Source organism: Aethina tumida, chromosome 7 (genome assembly GCF_024364675.1).
Source record: "Aethina tumida isolate Nest 87 chromosome 7, icAetTumi1.1, whole genome shotgun sequence".
Taxonomy (NCBI): Eukaryota; Metazoa; Arthropoda; class Insecta; order Coleoptera; family Nitidulidae; genus Aethina; species Aethina tumida.
In genome coordinates, this window is record NC_065441.1 from 7,760,587 (window position 1) to 7,782,245 (window position 21,659).

Sequence of the window (21,659 nt, forward strand, 5' to 3'; positions counted from 1 at the left end):
TTTTAGTAACTAGTTCATGTTCCTACTAAATTCATATGAAGGTATAAATATAAATGTATGTCAGGTATTTTTATAGTGCCAAAATTTTAATGAGCTAATTGTCCGATTTTTTATTTTTAACACCTAAAAACTGGTTACTACACATAATCTAAACAATATACGAGGAAGTACAGCTTATCATTGTTTATACGCCATAATATGATTAATTGCAAATGCCAATCACCGTAAACCTATTTTCGTAAAACAATCACACGATTAAAAATGTAAACAATTTCTTATCAACTCTCTTATATAATTTAATATTTATTGCTTAATCTTATCTGAATTACAAAATCATCAGGTACAAATATGCAAGATATTCGATTAAATTATTACCACATTATAATGCGATTATTACAATTTATTTTAGATTGTTTAAATATTATAAAATTTTCCAATAATATGATCAAGAAATCGACCTAGTTTTTGAAGATTCCTCATCTGATTATCAATAATATAACATTTGATAGCTAAATTCAAAGGTAGCATTTTTGATGAAGATCGTTCAGGTCATCTAAGTGAAGTGTCACTACTTCAAAAACAGTTTAGAAAAATTCACGACATCCTTATAATCTCAGTCAAATGGGTACAGCAACTCATTCGTATATAAAAAATATTCACAGGTGATAATTGACCAAGTTGTATAAGGTGTACTCTTCCAAAGAATGTTCAACTATTATTATTACCTAATATAAAAATGGATCGGAGAAAAAGGTTGGCTCTAATAATGAGATCATTACTGAAAAGAATACTTATTTTCAAGAGCTGGAGCAATCGTATTTTTAAAGAAAATCCGGAGGATGAAAAAACGTAGGACGATTAAGTACATCAAACTGATTTTTTTTCTTGTCAAGACCAGGTACTTATCATCGGTCCTCGCAGTACAATGCCCAAGTATTTTCAAGAATAAATGCGCTTCGACTAGATCCGACGACATTAAGGATCTACTCGGCAATAAGAAAATTCAAAGCCCTCGACTTGTTCTCAATTTAAATCCCAAGACTACAACGTCCGGATGACGTCAGCCAGACTCCCGAATGATATTGCTTTGAAAGGTTAAGGGGTCACCAGAAATTTAGACACAAACCCCTCATCCCAACCACCACCAGTGAATCGACTACCACCAACAGTGACTTCGGGGCAAATAAAACAAACATCTCATGAAAAACCATCCTTTGACCCCTAAAGGCGACGCGCCAGACGACCGTCGAGATGCCCAACAAATTCCTGCAGTTTCGGGCAATTGCCGCGTAGTATCCGCGGACGGGAGGGTGGCGGAAAACCGACGCCGGGAAGCTTGCGGGTCGCGGGGGGCAGACCGTAATCGATCGACACAGTTACACGCGTCGCACATGAGGACGCGACAGACGCCCGGTTATTACGTGCCGTGAAAATTCGACGTCCGACCGGGAAACCCGTACATCATTCGAAATTTTTCCTGACGTGGATGCGAGAAAGGAAACGGGTCGTTTTATCGGGGGGAAGTATTAACGAATCGATATGATAGAAAAGGGAAACGAAAACGGACACGCCGAATTCGTGTTTCGAAACGGCATGAATAAGATATGGTGGCCGGCCACCGACTTACGCAACGTAATGCCGTCGGCCCGTTAATGTTTTATTCCGGCGGGAAAACTGGGTCGCCCACCCCCCGACAATCGGATGGGAACTGCGTCGCAATTATGAGGAAGGACTAACCGTGTGTCATGGGACGAACTAGTGGTGGCATTTATTTAATACACATACTATTTTCAGGAACTGGTTTCCGAAGACAAAAGAAACAACAATTATACTGTACAACAAAGTTTTTCACTGTTTCACTAGACAAATAAATGTAAATCATTATCAATTTTGTGATAAAAAACCAAAAACCTACTATTTTAAAAAATTAGAAATTAAATTTTTATAATTATCCAAATTATTATCAAAAATTTATCATTATTTCGAATAAAATGAAGATGTTTAGTGATAAGGTTCTAAAAATTTCGACTTTTATGATAAAAATCTGGTAATTATCAATTTCAAAATTATCTGAATAGTTGTCCACCTGAATATCAATTCTTAATGTATTTCAAACTGATATTTTGTCATTTTTACAATAAAAAATTATTATTCTAAATTTTTAAATAAAACAGAATAATTAATGAACTATTTTTTTTGTTTATCCAAAGATCTTAATGTTTGCTTCCAGAGAAGCTCAATATTAGAATAAAAAATTAATCTTTATAATTTTTTATAATTTTCAAAATAATTATCCGGAAGTTTCTGATAATTTTCATCTCAAATAAAATAGAGATGTTTAGTGACAAGAATGTTAGTTTTTCATAAAAATTAAAATTGATGTTTTGTCATTTTTATCAATAAAAAATAATTATTCTAAATTTTTAAATAAAACAATAATTATTGAACTATTTTTTTTGTCTACAAAAGAGTGTAGGATAGTATTATATCCAAAGATCTAAATGTCTGCTTCCAGGGAAGCTTAAAATTGGAATAAAAATTAATCTTTATAAAATTTTTATAATTTTCAAAATAATTATCTGGAAGTTTCTGATAGTTTTCATCTCAAATAAAATAGAGATGTTTAGTGATAAGATTGTCAGTTTTTCATGAATTTAAAATTGATGTTTTGTCATTTTTATCAATAAAAAATCATTATTCTAAATTTTTAAATAAAACATTAATTAATGAACTATTTTTTTTGCCTACAAAAGAGTCTAGGATAGTACTTTATACAAAGATCTAAATGTCTGCTTTCAGAGAAGCTCAAAATTGGAATAAAAATTAATCTTTATAAAATTTTTATAATTTTACAAATAATTATTCTGGAAGTTTCTAATAGTTTTCATCTCAAATAAAATAGAGATGTTTAATGATAAGACTGTCAGTTTTTCATAAAAATTAAAATTGACGTTTTGTCATTTTTATCAATAAAAAATAATTATCCGAAATTTTTAAATAAAACAATAATTATTGATCTATTTTTTTTGTCTACAAAAGAGTGTAGGATAGTATTTTATCCAAAGATCTAAATGTCTGCTTCCAGAGAAGCTTAAAATTGGAATAAAAATTAATCTTTATAAAATTTTTATAATTTTCAAAATAATTATCCGGAAGTTTCTGATAGTTTTCATCTCAAATAAAATAGAGATGTTTAGTGATAAGATTGTCAGTTTTTCATGCATTTAAAAATGATGTTTTGTCATTTTTATCAATAAAAAATCATTATTCTAAATTTTTAAATAAAACAGAATAATTAATGAACTATTTTTTTTGCCTACAAAAGAGTCTAGGATAGTACTTTATCCAAAGATCTAAATGTTTGCTTCCAGAGAAGCTCAATATTGGAATAAAAAATTAATCTTTATAAAATTTTTATAATTTTCAAAATAATTATCCGGAAGTTTCTGATAATTTTCATCTCAAATAAAATAGAGATGTTTAGTGATAAGATTGTCAGTTTTTCATGAATTTAGAATTGATGTTTTGTCATTTTTATCAATAAAAATCATTATTCTAAATTTTTAAATAAAACATTAATTAATGAACTATTTTTTTTGCCTACAAAAGAGTCTAGGATAGTACTTTATACAAAGATCTAAATGTCTGCTTTCAGAGAAGCTCAAAATTGGAATAAAAATTAATCTTTATAAAATTTTTATAATTTTACAAATAATTATTCTGGAAGTTTCTAATAGTTTTCATCTCAAATAAAATAGAGATGTTTAATGATAAGACTGTCAGTTTTTCATAAAAATTAAAATTGACGTTTTGTCATTTTTATCAATAAAAAATAATTATCCGAAATTTTTAAATAAAACAATAATTATTGATCTATTTTTTTTGTCTACAAAAGAGTGTAGGATAGTATTTTATCCAAAGATCTAAATGTCTGCTTCCAGAGAAGCTTAAAATTGGAATAAAAATTAATCTTTATAAAATTTTTATAATTTTCAAAATAATTATCCGGAAGTTTCTGATAGTTTTCATCTCAAATAAAATAGAGATGTTTAGTGATAAGATTGTCAGTTTTTCATGCATTTAAAAATGATGTTTTGTCATTTTTATCAATAAAAAATCATTATTCTAAATTTTTAAATAAAACAGAATAATTAATGAACTATTTTTTTTGCCTACAAAAGAGTCTAGGATAGTACTTTATCCAAAGATCTAAATGTTTGCTTCCAGAGAAGCTCAATATTGGAATAAAAAATTAATCTTTATAAAATTTTTATAATTTTCAAAATAATTATCCGGAAGTTTCTGATAATTTTCATCTCAAATAAAATAGAGATGTTTAGTGATAAGATTGTCAGTTTTTCATGAATTTAGAATTGATGTTTTGTCATTTTTATCAATAAAAATCATTATTCTAAATTTTTAAATAAAACATTAATTAATGAACTATTTTTTTTGCCTACAAAAGAGTCTAGGATAGTACTTTATACAAAGATCTAAATGTCTGCTTTCAGAGAAGCTCAAAATTGGAATAAAAATTAATCTTTATAAAATTTTTATAATTTTACAAATAATTATTCTGGAAGTTTCTAATAGTTTTCATCTCAAATAAAATAGAGATGTTTAATGATAAGACTGTCAGTTTTTCATAAAAATTAAAATTGACGTTTTGTCATTTTTATCAATAAAAAATAATTATTCGAAATTTTTAAATAAAACAATAATAACAATAATTATTGATCTATTTTTTTTGTCTACAAAAGAGTGTAGGATAGTATTTTATCCAAAGATCTAAATGTCTGCTTCCAGAGAAGCTTAAAATTGGAATAAAAATTAATCTTTATAAAATTTTTATAATTTTCAAAATAATTATCCGGAAGTTTCTGATAGTTTTCATCTCAAATAAAATAGAGATGTTTAGTGATAAGATTGTCAGTTTTTCATGCATTTAAAAATGATGTTTTGTCATTTTTATCAATAAAAAATCATTATTCTAAATTTTTAAATAAAACAGAATAATTAATGAACTATTTTTTTTTGCCTACAAAAGAGTCTAGGATGGTACTTTATCCAAAGATCTAAATGTTTGCTTCCAGAGAAGCTCAATATTGGAATAAAAAATTAATCTTTATAAAATTTTTATAATTTTCAAAATAATTATCCGGAAGTTTCTGATAATTTTCATCTCAAATAAAATAGAGATGTTTAGTGATAAGATTGTCAGTTTTTCATGAATTTAGAATTGATGTTTTGTCATTTTTATCAATAAAAATCATTATTCTAAATTTTTAAATAAAACATTAATTAATGAACTATTTTTTATCTACAAAAGAGTGTGGGATAGTACTTTATCCAAAGATCTAAATGTCTGCTTCCAGAGAACCTCAAAATTGGAATAAAAATTAATCTTTATAAAATTTTTATAATTTTACAAATAATTATCCGGAAGTTTCTGATAGTTTTCATCTCAAATAAAATAGAGATGTTTAGTGATAAGATTGTCAGTTTTTCATGCATTTAAAATTGATGTTTTGTCATTTTTATCAATAAAAAATCATTATTCTAAAGTTTTAAATAAAACAGAATAATTGAATGAACTATTTTTTTACCTACGAAGGATTATTTTGATAGTACTTTATCAGAAGATGTATAAGTTTGGTTCTAGAGGGGCTTTAAATATTCCATTATTTTCAATAAAACATGAACATTTATCAAATTTTTATAATTTTCCAAATAATTATTAATGATTATCCAGAAGATTGAGATAATAATTATCAAGACATTAACAGTAATCATCATCTATATAATTATCGACTTCTCAGCAGTTTCTCGAGTCTAACCCAACAATATGCAAATGCAGTCTGCGTTTTCCCCGAGACCACATATTGAAAATGCGCTAGCGAGTGTGTGCCATCTGACTGTGACTGCCAACGCGGAATCAACTGGGATAGGTTAAGGATCGCCATTGCTCCGCGTCCACACATTTAATTCCCCCTCGTCGAGACGCATCTAATGCCTAAATTACGCACGCGGCAGACACTCAACCCGTTCTCTTGACCCCGAAGCGGAAAACTCGCATTGCTTTGCCAAGCAGTAGGAAAAAGAAAAATTCGCAGGTGTTCGCATTATGTCCGACGAACCGGTTTCGTTCCTCTCGCGAAATTAACCCCTCGACTTCCGGTCCTAATAAGGGGGAGATCGTCACGACATAGATCCCCCTGAGGGCAGGTGCGGTTCCTTGAACCGGAGGGGTCTTAGATTGCCATCTTATCGGGGGCCATCGCACAAAAGACGTTCGATATGGAATACTGAAAAAAGCGGACCCTCTCCGGTTCTGGAGGCTTCCATGACCTGATGTATTAAACGCGTGTTGTTTGAAAAAAAATTAGCAATTGTCTCCGCAAACGTTAACACATCGTTTTAAAATCGCAGTGAATCGTTCAATTAACAGTTAGCACGTCGTGATTCATGTGCGAATTACAAAAGGAGTTCATTTGATAAATGAAACGGCTGCGTGCGGAACAGCTGTTCCGTTTAAATTGAGGAAAAATTCCAGTGACACCGTCCCGACCGATTTTAAAAACGAAAACAAGCCAGCGCCGCGTTAAAAATAGTAACGGGGCGCACATGTCTATAAATACGTCGGTGATTCATCGACGTACACCACTACTCGGTCATTTTTAATTCGTTAATCATGTTTCGTGGTATTGCCACGACGGTGCACAACGTCGTGACTTCGAATTTAATTAATGAAAATAGAGGGCGGACTAATGAATTTACACGTTGTGTAGGGACGAAACGTGTGGTAGCCGTGAAAAGCCCGCGGTCGCGTTTCACCTCGTAGTTTTCGTACCAATTAGACGGCCGAAAATAAGACGTTAATTGCTAACCGCGCTTCCGGTTATCCCCGTAATTCCTGCCGCTTGGTTTTCACAATCCTATCCAGAATTAAATAACATTGCACAAAGGATTTATGTTCACATGCCAAAATTGTATTGGATCAAGAAAATTAAAATGTTTAGTTACTTTCGGGATTAAATAAATCCTATATTTAAAAGAAATATATTGAATAGACACCAAAATTTGAAAATTATTCTGATGATTATAGATAAAAATAAAATAATTTTAAGATACTTTTCGTGTAAAAAGTGTATTGTGATTTTGTTAGTACTTACTTTAAATAAAAAATATATATCTTGTTCTGTGGGAATTAAAAAAAATCTTTACTTTTATTAAAAATCGAACAATTACCAGATTAATTATAAGATAATAAAAATAATTTAATGTCTAAATCGTGTATTTTGATTTTGTTGGCACTCGTTCCACAGAAAATGAAAATATTTAGGACTAACAGACTTTAAAATATTCTATATTTGTAACAAAAATTGTACAATTATAAGATTCAAAATTGATAATTATCAATTTATATTAAATATAAAAAGGAAGGTATAATATAAAATATAACTTAAACAGTTCTAAAGTTTTTTTTATTACAAATTATGTACAATTTTATTAAAAACAATACAAATTGTTATTGTAAAAAATCCACAAAAACAATGTTATGAACATTTTTTTTGTGTTCTACATCGTTTATTACGATTTTTTTAGTACTTGTTCTAAAGAAAAAAAATATCTAGGTCTGACAAAATTTAAAAAAAATCTATATTTGTAATAAAAATTGAACAATTACCAGACTAATTATCAAAATTGATAATAATCAAGTAGATTATCAACCTTTAAGGTACTTAAAAATATTATTTTGAGCATTTTAAAGATATTAAATATAAAAAGAAAGGTATAGCATAGAAGATAACTTAAATAGCTTTAAAGTTTTTTTTATTACAAATTATGTACAATTTTATTAAAAACAATACAAATTATGATTGTAAAAAATCAACAAAAACAACATTATGAACATTTTTTTGTGCTCCACATCGTATATTACGATTTTTTTAGTACTTACTCTAAAGAAAAAATATATCTAGGTCTGACAAAATTTAAAAAAATCTATGTTTGTAATAAAAATTGAACAATTATCAGATTAATTATCAAAATTGATAATAATCAAGTTGATTATCAACCTTTAAGGTACTTAAAAATACTATTTTGAACATTTTAAAGATATTAAATATATAAAGGAAGGTATAGCATATAAGATAACTTAAATAGCTATAAAGTTTTATTTATTACAAATTATGTTCAATTTTATTAATAACAATACAATTATAAAATATCAACAAAAACGACATTTTTTGTGTTCTACATCGTGTATTATGATTATTTTAGTTCCAGCTCTAAAGAAAAATATGTCTGTCTGACAAAATTTAAAAACAATTTATATTTGTAATAAAAATTGAACAATTACCAGATTATCAAAATTGATAATAATCAAGTAAATTATCAACCTTTATGGTACTTAAAAATACTCTTTTGAGAATTTTAAAGATATTAAATATAAAAAGGAAGGTAGAAGATAACTTAAATAGTTTTAAAGTTTAATTTATTACAAATTATGTTCAATTTTATTAGTAACAATACAAATTATGATTGTAAAAAATCAACAAAAAGAATATTATGTTATGAACATTTTTTTTGTGTTCTATATAGTCTAATAATTAAGATTTTGTTACTATTACTAATTAAAAGAAATATAAAATATCTAGATCCGACAAAGTTTTAAAAAAATCCATATTTATAAAAAAATCGAATAAATTTTTATAAATATTAAAAAGAAATCAATTTTTTCTAATTGATTCTTTCAAAATTTTAATTTTGACAACTATGATTTGTCCTGCAGAGTAATCTTGCAATTTTTAAAACTGTTGTTTAAACTGTCGATCCAAACAAAAACAAAATGATAACAATCCTCATTAAAATTATTAACGGAGACCATAAAAAAAAACGCCAATTAACATTGTGCAACACATTATCTCATTAAAACGATTGAATAATTAAACGTGAATCGGATTTTATGAATAAACATACGACGCATTAATTTAATAAAACAAGAGTTCCCACAGTCAAACGCACACACACACACACATACACACGTTCGGCACACACCGCATATGCATTGTGTCGCGAAAAAATCAATAGACAGTCGGGGACCACCGTACAGCTGATCCATAATAAATTTGAGCCCGATCGGGGAAAATTTCAAATCCATAAAAACAATTTGCTAAAATGTTTAAACGGTCGTGGCCGCACACGACACGCACAACGTTCAATCGGTTGCAGCGGCGGCGTCGTGTGACTCACCCATCGGGGCGCATACTATAAATAAACTAATAATTACAACAATCACCTTCGACGGCCTTGCGGGACAAACTATTTCCGTGGCGATTGCACTTCTTTCCATGTTCCATGTTTGTTGGAATGCGCGAGACCATTAGACCGCGATGTTGATTATTATGTATTATTAGTTTGGTGGGGCTGATGTTGTTCAATGTTGTTCGTAGTATGCAAATGACAAAGTTCAGTGTGTGGAGAAACTGGATTTTTTACTTCGGTTCAAATCTAGTTGTTTTATTAAATAAATCGCGTGAAAGTCTGTATTACTTACTATTGCAACGTTCATGTATTTATTTTTCACGTATAAGCTAGATTAAAAAAAATAATAATTAATTAGTAAATTCATTTCACTGTGCCATAACCGTGAAATGAATGAATGAAATATTGGATTTGGAAACTTAACACAACATGTGGTAAAAATATACTAATACCAATAAAACTGACAATAAAATTAATTGCATTAGTAAGAAACTGGTACAGTTGAGCAGATTTATTGGGGTTATAAAACGAAAACCTTGTTTTTTGGAAACTGTAAATCTCAGACTTTCCTGTTTCATAATTTCACGAAGTCAACTAGACGCACACATTTAAATTATTATAATTAAAAACACAAATTATATATTTCATTTAAATAGTATACTTAAAAACGTATAAATTTAAAAAGTATCCCTACTGTAACATTTATACGTTTTATGTCGTTAAAGTAGGTATAAGATAATTGTTCTCAACTCATTATATGGGATAATGAGTCAGTTTCTCAGTTAGTCATTTTGGAAATGTCGACATGTTACTCAACACATTAAAATAATAATTAGAGAGCTCAAATACTCGGAAATATTTTTTAATTTTTCCTGGGACCTTGTGAAGTGCATTCTAGATTATTTATTTATATTTATTCAAAATAACACTTCTTTTAACTACTCGACCATAAAAAAAATAAAACATTAAGAAATTGTTTAGTTCTCCCAATTTTTTACTTATTTTAACATATGAATGAATATCGTATGAAATTAGATATTTTCTTATTTTTTTTATCGAAAACATTTCACAAAGCATATAAAAAAAAAAAATACTAATAATAAACTATTATATCCTTCTATTTTTGAGCTATCCGACAAAAACTCCCAATTTATTTATTTATTTTTTTTTTTAATTTTACAGTTTTTTAATTATTTTTATGAAAGTTATTCTTTGTTCAAAATTTTCGTTTTTTGTATTGTTATTTTAGCTTTGAAAATATTTTTCAAAAACAATGAGCTTACGGTAATTTATAATAATTATTTAAAATATAACATTGTTTATATTTATTCAAAATATCGTTTATTTTAACTATTCTTTCATAAACATTATTGGTTCATTAATAAAACAACCTTATGATATTTTATCAAAAGTTGTTGAATATTGTATAAAATTAAATATTTTTTATTATTTCTAATTTTTATTTTATAGATTACTTTTCAGAAGGTACAAAAAAAGAATAATAGATCTATTATCATTATTTTTTAGTTTTCTGAGAAAGTCTGTCAATTTAATTTTTTCATTTCTAGAGATTTTTAATATTTTTTCTATAACTTTATGAACATTGAACATTATCAAGATATTCTTTAAAAAATTCTTTCTTTAAAATTTTTATTTTTGGAATTGTTATTTTAGCTTTTTAAATATTTTTTAAAACAATGATCTTTCAGTAATTAATATTTGATTATTTAAAAATATAAGTTATTCATATTTATTCAAAATAACGTTTCTTTTAATTATTCCACACCATAACCATTATTGGTTTCAGAAAATATACAAAAATATTAACAAAACAATTATTTTTTTTACTTATTTTCCCATAAGTTGATGAATATTGTATCAAATTAGATATTTTTTTATTCTTTATTTTTAATTTATCAATTTTCAGAAAGCTACAAAAAATAATAGAACTATATTATAACTTTTTATTTTTGAATTTTGTGAGTTTTCTACAGTACAGACTGTATATAAATTGCAGTAATTTATATATCATTATTAATTTTACTTAATAATATACTGATAATATAATATATACTAGAGTAATTTCATTTGTCTTAGGAGATAAGCTTGCATTTGGCGCCTTCAACAATTTATCTAAACGCCTCAGTTCCGGGAATATTAATGGGAAATTCCGAAACTTTACACCACATGTTTAAACAGAAACTATACCTTTTTAGTAAATATAAGATATAATGTAACATAACAATGCCAAAACCACGAATACATTGTAAACAAGTTTTTAACAAGTAATGTAACTAATAAGATAATTGGGGAGTATGGTCAATATTGAATATCAAAAATTTAATTTTTAAAATTATTTATTGCAATTTTTTCCAAAATAGTAGCAACAACAACAACAAGTTGGCAAAAAAACCATAAACAAAATAAATAAAAACAGTATCAAACATATGTGCATCATTAAACAAAAAAGTGAATCAGTCCTCACGTGGGGTAGGTTAACAACAATAAACAACCACGCCGCCCGACACGCCAGTGCACCACGCAGAAAACCGCGAAAATGTCGATCCGCATTTTCGTCGTCGCCAGCGAAATGCCGTCCGACAGTGCCATGCACTCACGGCCCAGCCGAAACCGCGGCCAGGAAATCAACAACGCCACAAAATACAACATGGCGAGGCAACAGCTGAGAACGAAGCCGGTGCAAGCCAGCGACGAAAAACCGCCGTGGCGACGGACGCCGCACGGACGGCGGGATTGTATTTCATGTGTGCCGGTGTGACGTTTCGTCAAGTCAAAATAGGCGAACGTCAAAATCATGTGTGCGTCATATTAGAGGGGTTGGAAAAGTCGTGCGTGCCACTTACCTCGCTATATTTCCCAAGATCTCCTTCTTCTCGTCACCGTTTTCCTCGAACACCACTCTCTCGTCGCCGAGATAAACAGACATAATCTTCACAACGAAAATCGGTCACGTGTGTGTTGTGTTTTTTTTTTTGCGCCCGTAAATCGGATGTGCACGGCAAATTCGGTGTGTATTCACTAGTAGTACGCCGGAGCGCGGTCACACAGCCAACATACGCTACGCCTCGCAGAGGTTTTCTGGTAGCGGCGTTTGGCGGGAAACAGCTGAGGCCCGGTTGACGCCAGTCTCGGATTCGTGCGCCCGACACGAAAACCCTCCAACTCACAATCACACGCGTCTTACGGCCCGCAAACGCACCGATACACCACAAATAAATAAATTAGGAGCCGGTCCGCACAAAACGGCACGCGGAAACGTGAAAATCAACGAAATACATCGGGTACTAGTTTACGTCGCGGAGTTACGCGGTCGATCGGTGTCTGCCAGCTGGCGGCGTAGCCCCGCCCGTCAAGTATAGACCTAAGCCTACTATGTGCGTCCTTCCCGCCAACAACCGCGCACTCCCGAACATGAATGCCTCCGTCCATCCCTCCTACCCGACGGACTTTACAATCGTTGCGTACAAACGACGTTTACAAACGCTTCATGCCAGCCACCATGTACCTCGCTGCCGATCGTGGACGCTTTAATTATTTATACGCCCGCCTAAATGCCGACAATATTGTTTTCCTACTGGAAAAACCCCGGCGCCCGACTTGTCTTTGCCGGCTCATTTTATGTGAGAATATGAACTGGCCTATTGATCCGGCGTATTTTTTCAATGGTCCTTTGATATTTTTATACAGTATTATCAAGGCAATTTTTTAATGAGTGGCTGGTAACCATGGCATCTTTGCTAATACTTAAATTGATTTGTAAAATACTTTTGTTTAAAACTAAGTTATACAATTTTTGATGACAAAACAACTAAAATATAAAAATATTATCTTATAAAAATAAAAAAAAATTGAAAACCAACCAAAATATTACATTCCATTGTCTCATTTCATTATTATTATAATAATATTTACAATGACGACAACTTTGTTATTGCCGTTAATTGTTAATTAATTACACTGCTAATTATCTACAAATTAAACTTGTTCAAATCAAATAAGACCAAAGATTTTTAAATATAACTGGATTTGTAATTTATTATTCTCAGCAAAATCCAACCTTTGATCATTCAGTATTTTATTAGTTCATATACAGCGTATTCCATTTGAAAGCGACCCCATAAAATTTGTATTTTTTGTCCAATTTTTACAAACTTCTTTTTCAATTGTAACGCATAAAAATAAGTACTTATAGACAAAACGTTTTTTGGCCTAAAACCAAAACTTACAAGTAATTTTTAGGCAAGAAAAGTGAAGAAATCATAGAAGCAATTTTTTTATAGAAAATCTTATCACACCACCGCCTAAAATGGGTATATATCAAATTTTCATAAAAAATATTCATGTTAATAATTCTGTGGAAAAATTAAAAATAAAATTCTTTTTACGAATTCATTTGTTAAATCAATAAAAAGCAGTTATTCTATTGTTTTAAAAGAAATGTGTCTTTTATCAACCCTTTTTTGTATCAAGTGTGCTTTAATTAATTATTAAATATTAATAATACTTTACAAATAAATCTTAAATTTCTAAAATACTTATGTTATATATATAATATACACATATGTAATTATTATTTTTGTGTATAAATTTAATGTTTGGGAATAAAGATTGATTATTATATCATTTTAAATAGTTTTAAGCTAAATTACACCATTTTTTCTAAAACGTATAATAAAAACAAATTTGTGTACAGTAATCACAATGAACAACCAATATTATTTTATAAATTTAATCAACTTACAGTACAATTAAAAATTTATTTTTTTATTTAATCACGGGGTTGAAATTAACTTTAAATATATTCGAAACTGATTCATATTTATGCAATTTAATTTGATTCCGTACTAATTATGAATTAAGCCTGAAATTTAAATTAAAAAAAGATTAATAACAAATTCAATTATATCTAGGATAACAGTAAAAATAAATTCATTAACCTAAAGAAATACATAAATCTAAAATGTGTTTAATTATGTTTTCACGGTCGGAAAAAATATATTGAGAACCATCAAACTGTATAATGTAGTAAAATACAAAGCAATATTCTATGAGACAACAAAATAGGAATTATTACCATAGTATACCATATAAAAATAATTTGAATTATGATATACAACTTGGAAATAACACCAAAATCACACACAAAGTGTGTACGATTTAATTTAAACATACAAAAATAACTTTTGGTTTAGTTTTACATTTATTTTATTCATTTGACACGAAACTGTAAATAAATAAGTTCAAACAAATATCGACTTGCTGTCAGATTTATTATTTAAACTAACTTTCTGATGTTTTTGATTACATTATTATTGGAGTGTTACTTAAATCTCATTACTATTTATTATCAGTTAAAACTACTTAAATATTATTTAATATTTACGAAATTGATTGGCATGGTTACAAATATTATGGTTGTGATATTAAATTTTAAACTAAATTACTTACACTGTGAAATATGCATACTATGTCCTATATTTATTTTAAAAACTAAAATGATACACAAGCTTCAAAATATTGACTTATTGAATATTGTATTTTAACTTGCTTCTGATGTACCTACCATTATTATTCAACATGAATTACTCATTTTCTTTGAAATTGAAGTATTAAATTACATATTCTTATTCATGAATATTAACTCAGAAACACAGATTATTTTATTTAATATTAAATCAAAGGGTATAAAACTAAATAAATAATAATTAAAATGTCTGTAGAAATTGAATACTTTGTATAACTTTATTGATAATTTCGATCTGGAATAATATACAAATTATTTGTATCCGATTACATTTTAATTCAATACGAGAAAGGCGATTCATAATATAAATTAATACAAATGAAAGTCACACGCAAAAATATAAATATATTATATTTACAGAGTGATTGAATATTCGCGAACCACCTTGAAGGGGCCCATTTACGAAGCAAGTATATGTATGTTAATTTACACCACAGAAGTGGTAGAGGCCTTCAAAGGTAACTAATAGGAATGCAAAATGACAAATATGTTGGCAGTTGAATATTTACTTCAACTGCTAACTCGACTGAAGATGCATTCATATTCGTCAACATTAAAAACTGTTAGCTCCTCTGATATTGAAGGTACAAACACTAGATACACTACCTTTGCATCAGGAACGTGCTCCTTCATGGTGGTACACACATATTCAAACACACTATATATAAAACAGAAGAAAAAGGAATTAACTTAAATATCACTACTTGAGATACATTACCAACTTTTAGAGAGTTGAGCCTCATGCACTCAAGTTATCTGAAGGTTGTAGGCACTATAAAAACTTTTTGATATTGTTTACTTTCATATGGCGCAGTTGCGAGGGATTTACTTTTATTTTCAACTGTTGTATGAGATCATATATTTTTAATGAGGGTCCAACTTTTCCGCCCGTATATTCCAAGATATCCTCCTTATTCAAATTCATCAATGACTTCCCGTCCACCTTCTGAAAACCACAATCGTTTTAGTAAATATAAATATGCTTAGCAAAGGAGTCTTACCTGTTTGGTGAAGGCGTCACAGTAATTCGCACACTCGTTAACCCTCAAAAATTGCGCAACATCGAAAACGTTCCACTCGTCCGGAACCAATTTGCCAGATTCGTTGGTCCCCCCTGAGGTATCAACTAATCGAGGTATATATTTTGTACTAGTGTTACCATTGGTCTGAAAACAACCAAACGTTTACAAAATTATTCGCATCTCGTTGTTAATAATACATACGTTGACTTTCCTTTCGTGTGGCGGATCGACCACATCAGAAGCGATAGGCTGATTGAGAACAGGTGCGGCGGGTTCCTCACCAGTTTCCGGTCCAGCGTTGTCGTCGCTCGCCTCCTCCTTCACCGTCACGTCTTCGGTGGTCGTCGTGATCACGCTCATCCCGCTCGTCATCGCACCACCACCGACACCGCTGCTCGAACTGATTGTCGTGTTGGTCACCGACTGGTCCGCGATCGATTCATCTGGCTTCATCAGCTTGATGACCGTGTTCGAAGATGTCGATTTCATCTCCTTGGTTTTCTTCTTTTTTCCCTTCTTCTTGATGCCTACAGAGACAGTACTCGCTTTGGAGGAATGTCGGATAACATGAAGATGAAATGATGAGTTTTGTACAAAATGGAATGGATGATAATTTAATGATTGCAATGATTATTGTCTCAATTTGAATTAACATATATTTATTTTTGAGTGAAAACTAAATAACTTTCTTATGCAGAAATTTAAATTAGAAACGATTATTTTAAAAATTCATAAAAATATAAACATGTGGTAACAAATAATAATCCACAAGTGAACCAACTAACCTTTTGGCGTCTTGACCTGTGATGAAGGTTTGGGCTGGGCAGGCGGACCCTCGAGCTTGTGTCCGACACTCTGACACCAGCCGACCGGATAAATGTCGGGACTTTCGCAGTCCAACCACTGGTCGTACTCGTCCTCCCATCCGTCGAAGTGCACTTTCAGTATCCTGCCGGCTACCTTCGCCACGGTGGCAACGCACACCAGCCTTGGATCCATTAAATCGGCAGCTTCGATCTTCATGCCGGCAACGAAACCATGCAGCGGCACATAGTTGTTAAAGCAGGACGGTTCGGCCGCCTCGTTGTTCGTGTCGCGCAGATACTGCGTCCAATTGAACAATGCCTGACCATAGCCCATGGGCGGTGTGAGGGGTATGCCGGAACGTTCGCAGAAACCTACCGGAAAGATGCAAGGCGACTTGACGTGATAGCAGAACCAGTCCGCCCCAGTTGCGTCCGAATCGTAGGTGTCGATGCGGATCATTATGTAGCCGAAGCGCAACACGTCCATGACGGTGGCCACACAGATGGATGACAGGTTTAGAGGATCGATTGCTTCGAGTTTCATACCTATGCAGAAGCCGGCTGCAGCTACGTGGTCCCTTGAACCCACTTGGAATGGGGTGAATAGTTCCTCAGTTGCGTCGTACTCGTCGTACAGACCTTGGTTGATGCGTTCCATATACTCGACCGGAGCGACGATGTGATGACCCACCTAAAACACATTCATATAATTATATTAAATGAGTTTTTTGTCGTAAAAAAACTTACTTTCTTCGCCCATCCAACAGGATGCAACAAAGGGGAATCCTCGTGGCACCAAAAACCCGCATCGTCCTGCGGCAGGTCGAAATATTTGACGTTGAGCCTCTTCCCCACGATTTTATGCACGATTGCCACCTTCACCTGCGATATCCTATTCTTGTCGACCACCTCCAGATTCAACCCGACCTCAAACCTCGACCGCTGACTGTCGCTGGCCTTCGTGCTGTAATTCGACGGCAACGTCCTGGCACCGGTCAATCGTTTCCTCAAAAAGTCCTTCCAATCGGAGTACTTGTCTTGAATCGTTCTAGGTGGTATCAGCGGTTTACCCCTGGTGGCGCACCACCCAACTGGATGAACCATATTAGAGCACAATGTCACCCAGAAATCTTTCGAGTCATTCGAACCGAAACCCTCGTACCGAAGCTGAGCTTTGTAACCGACAATTTTCATGACTGTGGCCACCCAAAATGAATCGGGAAACGTGTCTGAAATGTCGTCGCAATCTGTGTTTTCTACTTCCACCTAGAAATAATAACATAGAAATGTAACGATTTTAAAAATAATAAAAAAAATTATTCACCTTCATTCCAACCATGATGTTCTCCCATATATCCGACATGGGTGCGTGCTTAAAACACGTGACGGGTGCTGCTACGAAATACTGATCGTTCAGTTGCGAGTCCCAGTCGAAGGAATTCGCCAATCCGGCCAATTTCCTCCTTATCAGTGGCAAGGAATCATCGACTGGTGGATCGACGGGAGGCGGGATCAACTGAGGAACGGGTTCCTGAACTTCTGCAATTTAAAAATAATTTTTAAACATTAAATATAAATTTGTACATATTTACTAACTTTTAATACATGAAATAAATTACTGAAACCCTTAAAATATCTTAAAAATACAGAAAATAGATACAGAAAATGAAGGAAGTATATTATCTTGTTTCAGTAAAATATATTACATGAACACGTAAAGAAATGATTTTTTTTAACTTCAATGGTAAAATTTTATAAAAAAAAAAAATAGTAATGTCTTCAAATTATAGTTAAAATATTTTTTATAATCTTAAAATAACGGATGTAAACTCCTCTATAAATACAGATTTTAAAGACCTTAACAAGTGAAAATGGAAGAAAGACAGTATATTATCCTAAAATATTTATAGCAATGCATACATGGTTTAAAATGTTGATAAAAGAACCATCTTTACGAAGAATGTATGTCTTCATGATTATAAAAAAAATACAAATATTTCGAAAATAAATCTAAAAAATACGTTAATAATTTGAAATTTTTGTCATAAAACAATCAGATTTCAAAAATGGTGCCTCCTGTAAAGTTGTATGAAAAACACATAAATTCAATTTACTTACCAGCATCGGTGTAGTCGTCCTCCGTTTTCTGTGTAAAACGATACTTGGCGAAGTGTTGTTTGGTGTCGGGCGTGTTCTGATTCGATTGCGGTAACGGTTCGGGTATAAGGCCGCTGTAGCCCCTTGCACAGGCCATGCTGCAAAACCGTCTTTCCCGCGTGTAGAAGGCGTGCTTCACCCCTATCGCCCCGCATTTCTCGCAAACGGCTGTAACAATTCGATTCGATCAGTTGTCCACTTTGAAAAGTTGAATTGACAATTGTCTTACCGATTCCGTCTTTTTGTATCGGTATAACGGAGGGATCGGTATTGCTTTGGTAGGCGATCGGCGTTTTGAGCACCAGTCCCGGATGTTTGACCGGTTTGATTTTCCGTGTCGGAAATGGCAACGTCTGCGTCGACGTCGTTATCATGTAGACGGGCTGCGAGTTTTCGTCCTCGGCGAAGTTCGAGTCGCTGCTTTCGTGCTTCATGTCGATGAAGTTCATCATTTCGTAGTTCTCCATTGAATCCTGCAAAAGTTTTATTTCTATTAATTGTAACTGATTTTCTTCAAATTTTATTACGTTTTGTTCTTGTTTAGTCTGTATAGTTATGCTAGATGTATGTTTTTACACTCATTTTAGATTTGTTATTACAATAGTGGGAAAAAATTGAGGGTCTTCATACTTATGAAGACCAGTAAAATAATATTTCACCAGGTATATTTAATAAACCAGTACGGTTTATATTGGATATTTCGGGTGTTTACATTTTTTGTAAAAGAAATAAAAATATATTTGTCCGTCAAAAAGTAGAGCAACAGCCAATGTTGAAAATATTTTATAGTGGCTAATAGTGTCCCAAAAAGCTTATTGAATGTTTAAAGATTTCCTTAAAGTGCCCAGAACAAATATTTATCACTTAAACTAAAAACCTGAATTGTAAAGGTAAAATAAAAACTCTTTAATGTGTAGTATTTCCTGTTTTAAAACAGTTGGTAGTTAGAAAATGTATTTCCGTAAAAGAAGATATAAAATTTCAAAAAACGAAAAAAAATGATACTTAATCTTTAAACAATTAAAACAACAAAATATTCAGCATAAACTTGTGTTAGATTAAGTGCTGACTCATGTGAAGTTTCACCAAACCAGTCAAATAGAAGGAATGAAAATTTTAGTGTCATTAGATTAAGATTTAAGTCACATTAATCACTTGAAAACAAACTATTTTTAAATAAAAAGAAATGCGAGGAAACAAAACTAAATAAGCAAAACTCAGTGCAATAAATAAGGTTTGAATCAATATGGACAGTAGGAAGTGGTAAATTAATAATTACAATATACACATTGATTTTTTGGTTTATACATAAATTATGTGTCCTTAAAAAAACTAGATCATTAAATAAATGATTTCTTTCCATGAATTAAACAAAACTAATGTTTGACATCCAAATTTAAAATAAAAAAATACATAAAACTACTAATTTTAAAAGCATAACAGTATTATTTTTGACTGTTGTGTTTTTATTAGCAAAAATATAGCATCTAAGGTATCTATGACAATTGTGTTGACAATTAATTAATATCTAACAGTGTAATAGTCTATGTAAATAAAACAACTTTTTTCCATTTATTTTATCACATGAGTATGGATGTCTAAAATACTAAATCTTTGCCAATAAAAACAGAAGAGAATCAAGAAAAATACACTATTGCAACATAAATTATATATTTATGTATGTATTAAGATAAAACTTGTGCATCATAAACAAAGTTTTTGATAATATAAAATATTAAATCCATATAGAAATAAACATTACTAAGTTGCCTTTCATAATGTAAGACTATTTTATGAATGATAAAAAGATTCTTTTAAAACATACTAATCATAATGTTTATGGGTCAGTCATACTTCCCAATAATTGATAAATATATCAGGATTAGTTGCCATATTCCTTGGAATTATATAAATGCTTCCTTCTCATGACAAATTAGTGTTCAAAACAGGAAATATGCTCTTATGCTCAATCTATTAATTTTTTGTGAACAATTTCTTCTTACCGTTAAATGTGAGCTGCTGTGTATGGTGTTCATATCATCCATGGACTGACTAGACATGCTGTGATGCGAAGGTGTATAATAAATGTTTTCATGGTCTAGCATCATATCGCCATGATCATTAGCCATCATCCCCATGGGTATGTCACTTGTGGCTGGGCCGGAACCCATCCAGACCATGCCCATGTCTGCAACAGTGGGCATAGTGTTGAACACTGCAAAAAGACCATTAAATTTTTGCCACCATTTATTTAAATCATAATCAAATCAGGGGTAATGCGGAAAAATTAAATAACCACGGTTTTCGATTGGCTAGCTTGAAACGTAACGTTAAAGTTACGGGGTCAGTTGCGTGTAAGTTACAACAAAGGGCAGCATATATAATTACATATCCATGCAATAAAACCATCATACACAATTAAATATCAGAAACCGACGTATTTTACTCAGCTATTGCACATATACTGACCGTTCATGTTGGTTGGTGATTGTGTGCGGTCGGGCTTAGGATTTAACATTCATTTTCTTTTGCAAAAAAAATTATTTCCTATTTCTAAAACAATCAAATCAACCTGGGAATGCAGAAAGCATCACGATCGCCTTTACAGGCTGCCAACGTAAACTAACCGCTTAGTTCGAAATCCCCTAAATTCAAAAATAATCGGCAGGTAATACTTACCTGTCAATTCACTTGGTAAGTATTCTCGTAAACTGTCAAATTTATAAAATTTCATTTTTGATGGCTTATAAACTGTAAAACTTTGGTTCTTTTAATTTAATGCTTGCAAACTAACATTTAACAATTAATTGACTGTTTTATTGACTAAATACACTACATACTGCTGTTACACTTTAGAAATAA

General features: G+C 31.1%; 2 protein-coding genes across 5 annotated transcripts in view; both read right to left on the bottom strand.

Moving 5' to 3' along the window:
- Positions 1-13,001, bottom strand: part of LOC109595284 (transcription factor AP-4) — a 51,136-nt gene extending 38,135 nt beyond the window's left edge. Inside the window, exon 1 of the mRNA XM_020010605.2 lies at positions 12,132-13,001. Coding sequence (XP_019866164.1) covers positions 12,132-12,214 — 83 coding nt within the window. The 5' untranslated portion in view covers positions 12,215-13,001. The remainder of the gene's footprint in view (positions 1-12,131) is intronic.
- Positions 13,002-15,007: 2,006 nt separating this feature from the next.
- LOC109595295 (polycomb protein Sfmbt) lies at positions 15,008-21,397 on the bottom strand. Of its 4 annotated transcripts, XR_002191291.2 has the most exons (11): positions 21,267-21,391; positions 20,801-21,012; positions 19,027-19,270; positions 18,759-18,965; positions 17,965-18,179; positions 17,388-17,906; positions 16,620-17,331; positions 16,036-16,379; positions 15,814-15,978; positions 15,535-15,758; positions 15,008-15,470 (listed from the first exon to the last, which is right to left on the bottom strand). XR_002191291.2 is itself a non-coding variant. In XM_020010627.2 (10 exons), the coding sequence occupies exons 1-10, from the start codon at positions 21,313-21,315 to the stop codon at positions 15,585-15,587; spliced, it is 2,814 nt and encodes a 937-aa protein (XP_019866186.1). In that variant the 5' UTR covers positions 21,316-21,397; the 3' UTR covers positions 15,008-15,584. The 4 variants fall into 4 exon arrangements, 3 of the variants coding, with proteins under 3 accessions (XP_019866186.1, XP_019866185.1, XP_019866183.1); XM_020010627.2 differs by having other exon boundaries at positions 15,008-15,758; positions 20,801-20,985; positions 21,267-21,397; XM_020010626.2 differs by having other exon boundaries at positions 15,008-15,758; positions 16,036-16,361.
- Between the last annotated feature and the right edge of the window lie 262 nt (positions 21,398-21,659).

Bases quoted from the DNA above. Each gene is read 5' to 3' on its own strand.
- LOC109595295 (XM_020010624.2), bottom strand. From the start codon at position 21,315: ATGTTAAATCCTAAGCCCGACCGCACACAATCACCAACCAACATGAAC. The intron at 18,180-18,758 runs GTAAGTAAATTG...TTTAAATTGCAG, and splicing joins GGACGACTACACCGATGCTG to AAGTTCAGGAACCCGTTCCT. The intron at 15,759-15,813 runs GTAAGACTCCTT...TGTGGTTTTCAG, and splicing joins GTGACGCCTTCACCAAACAG to AAGGTGGACGGGAAGTCATT.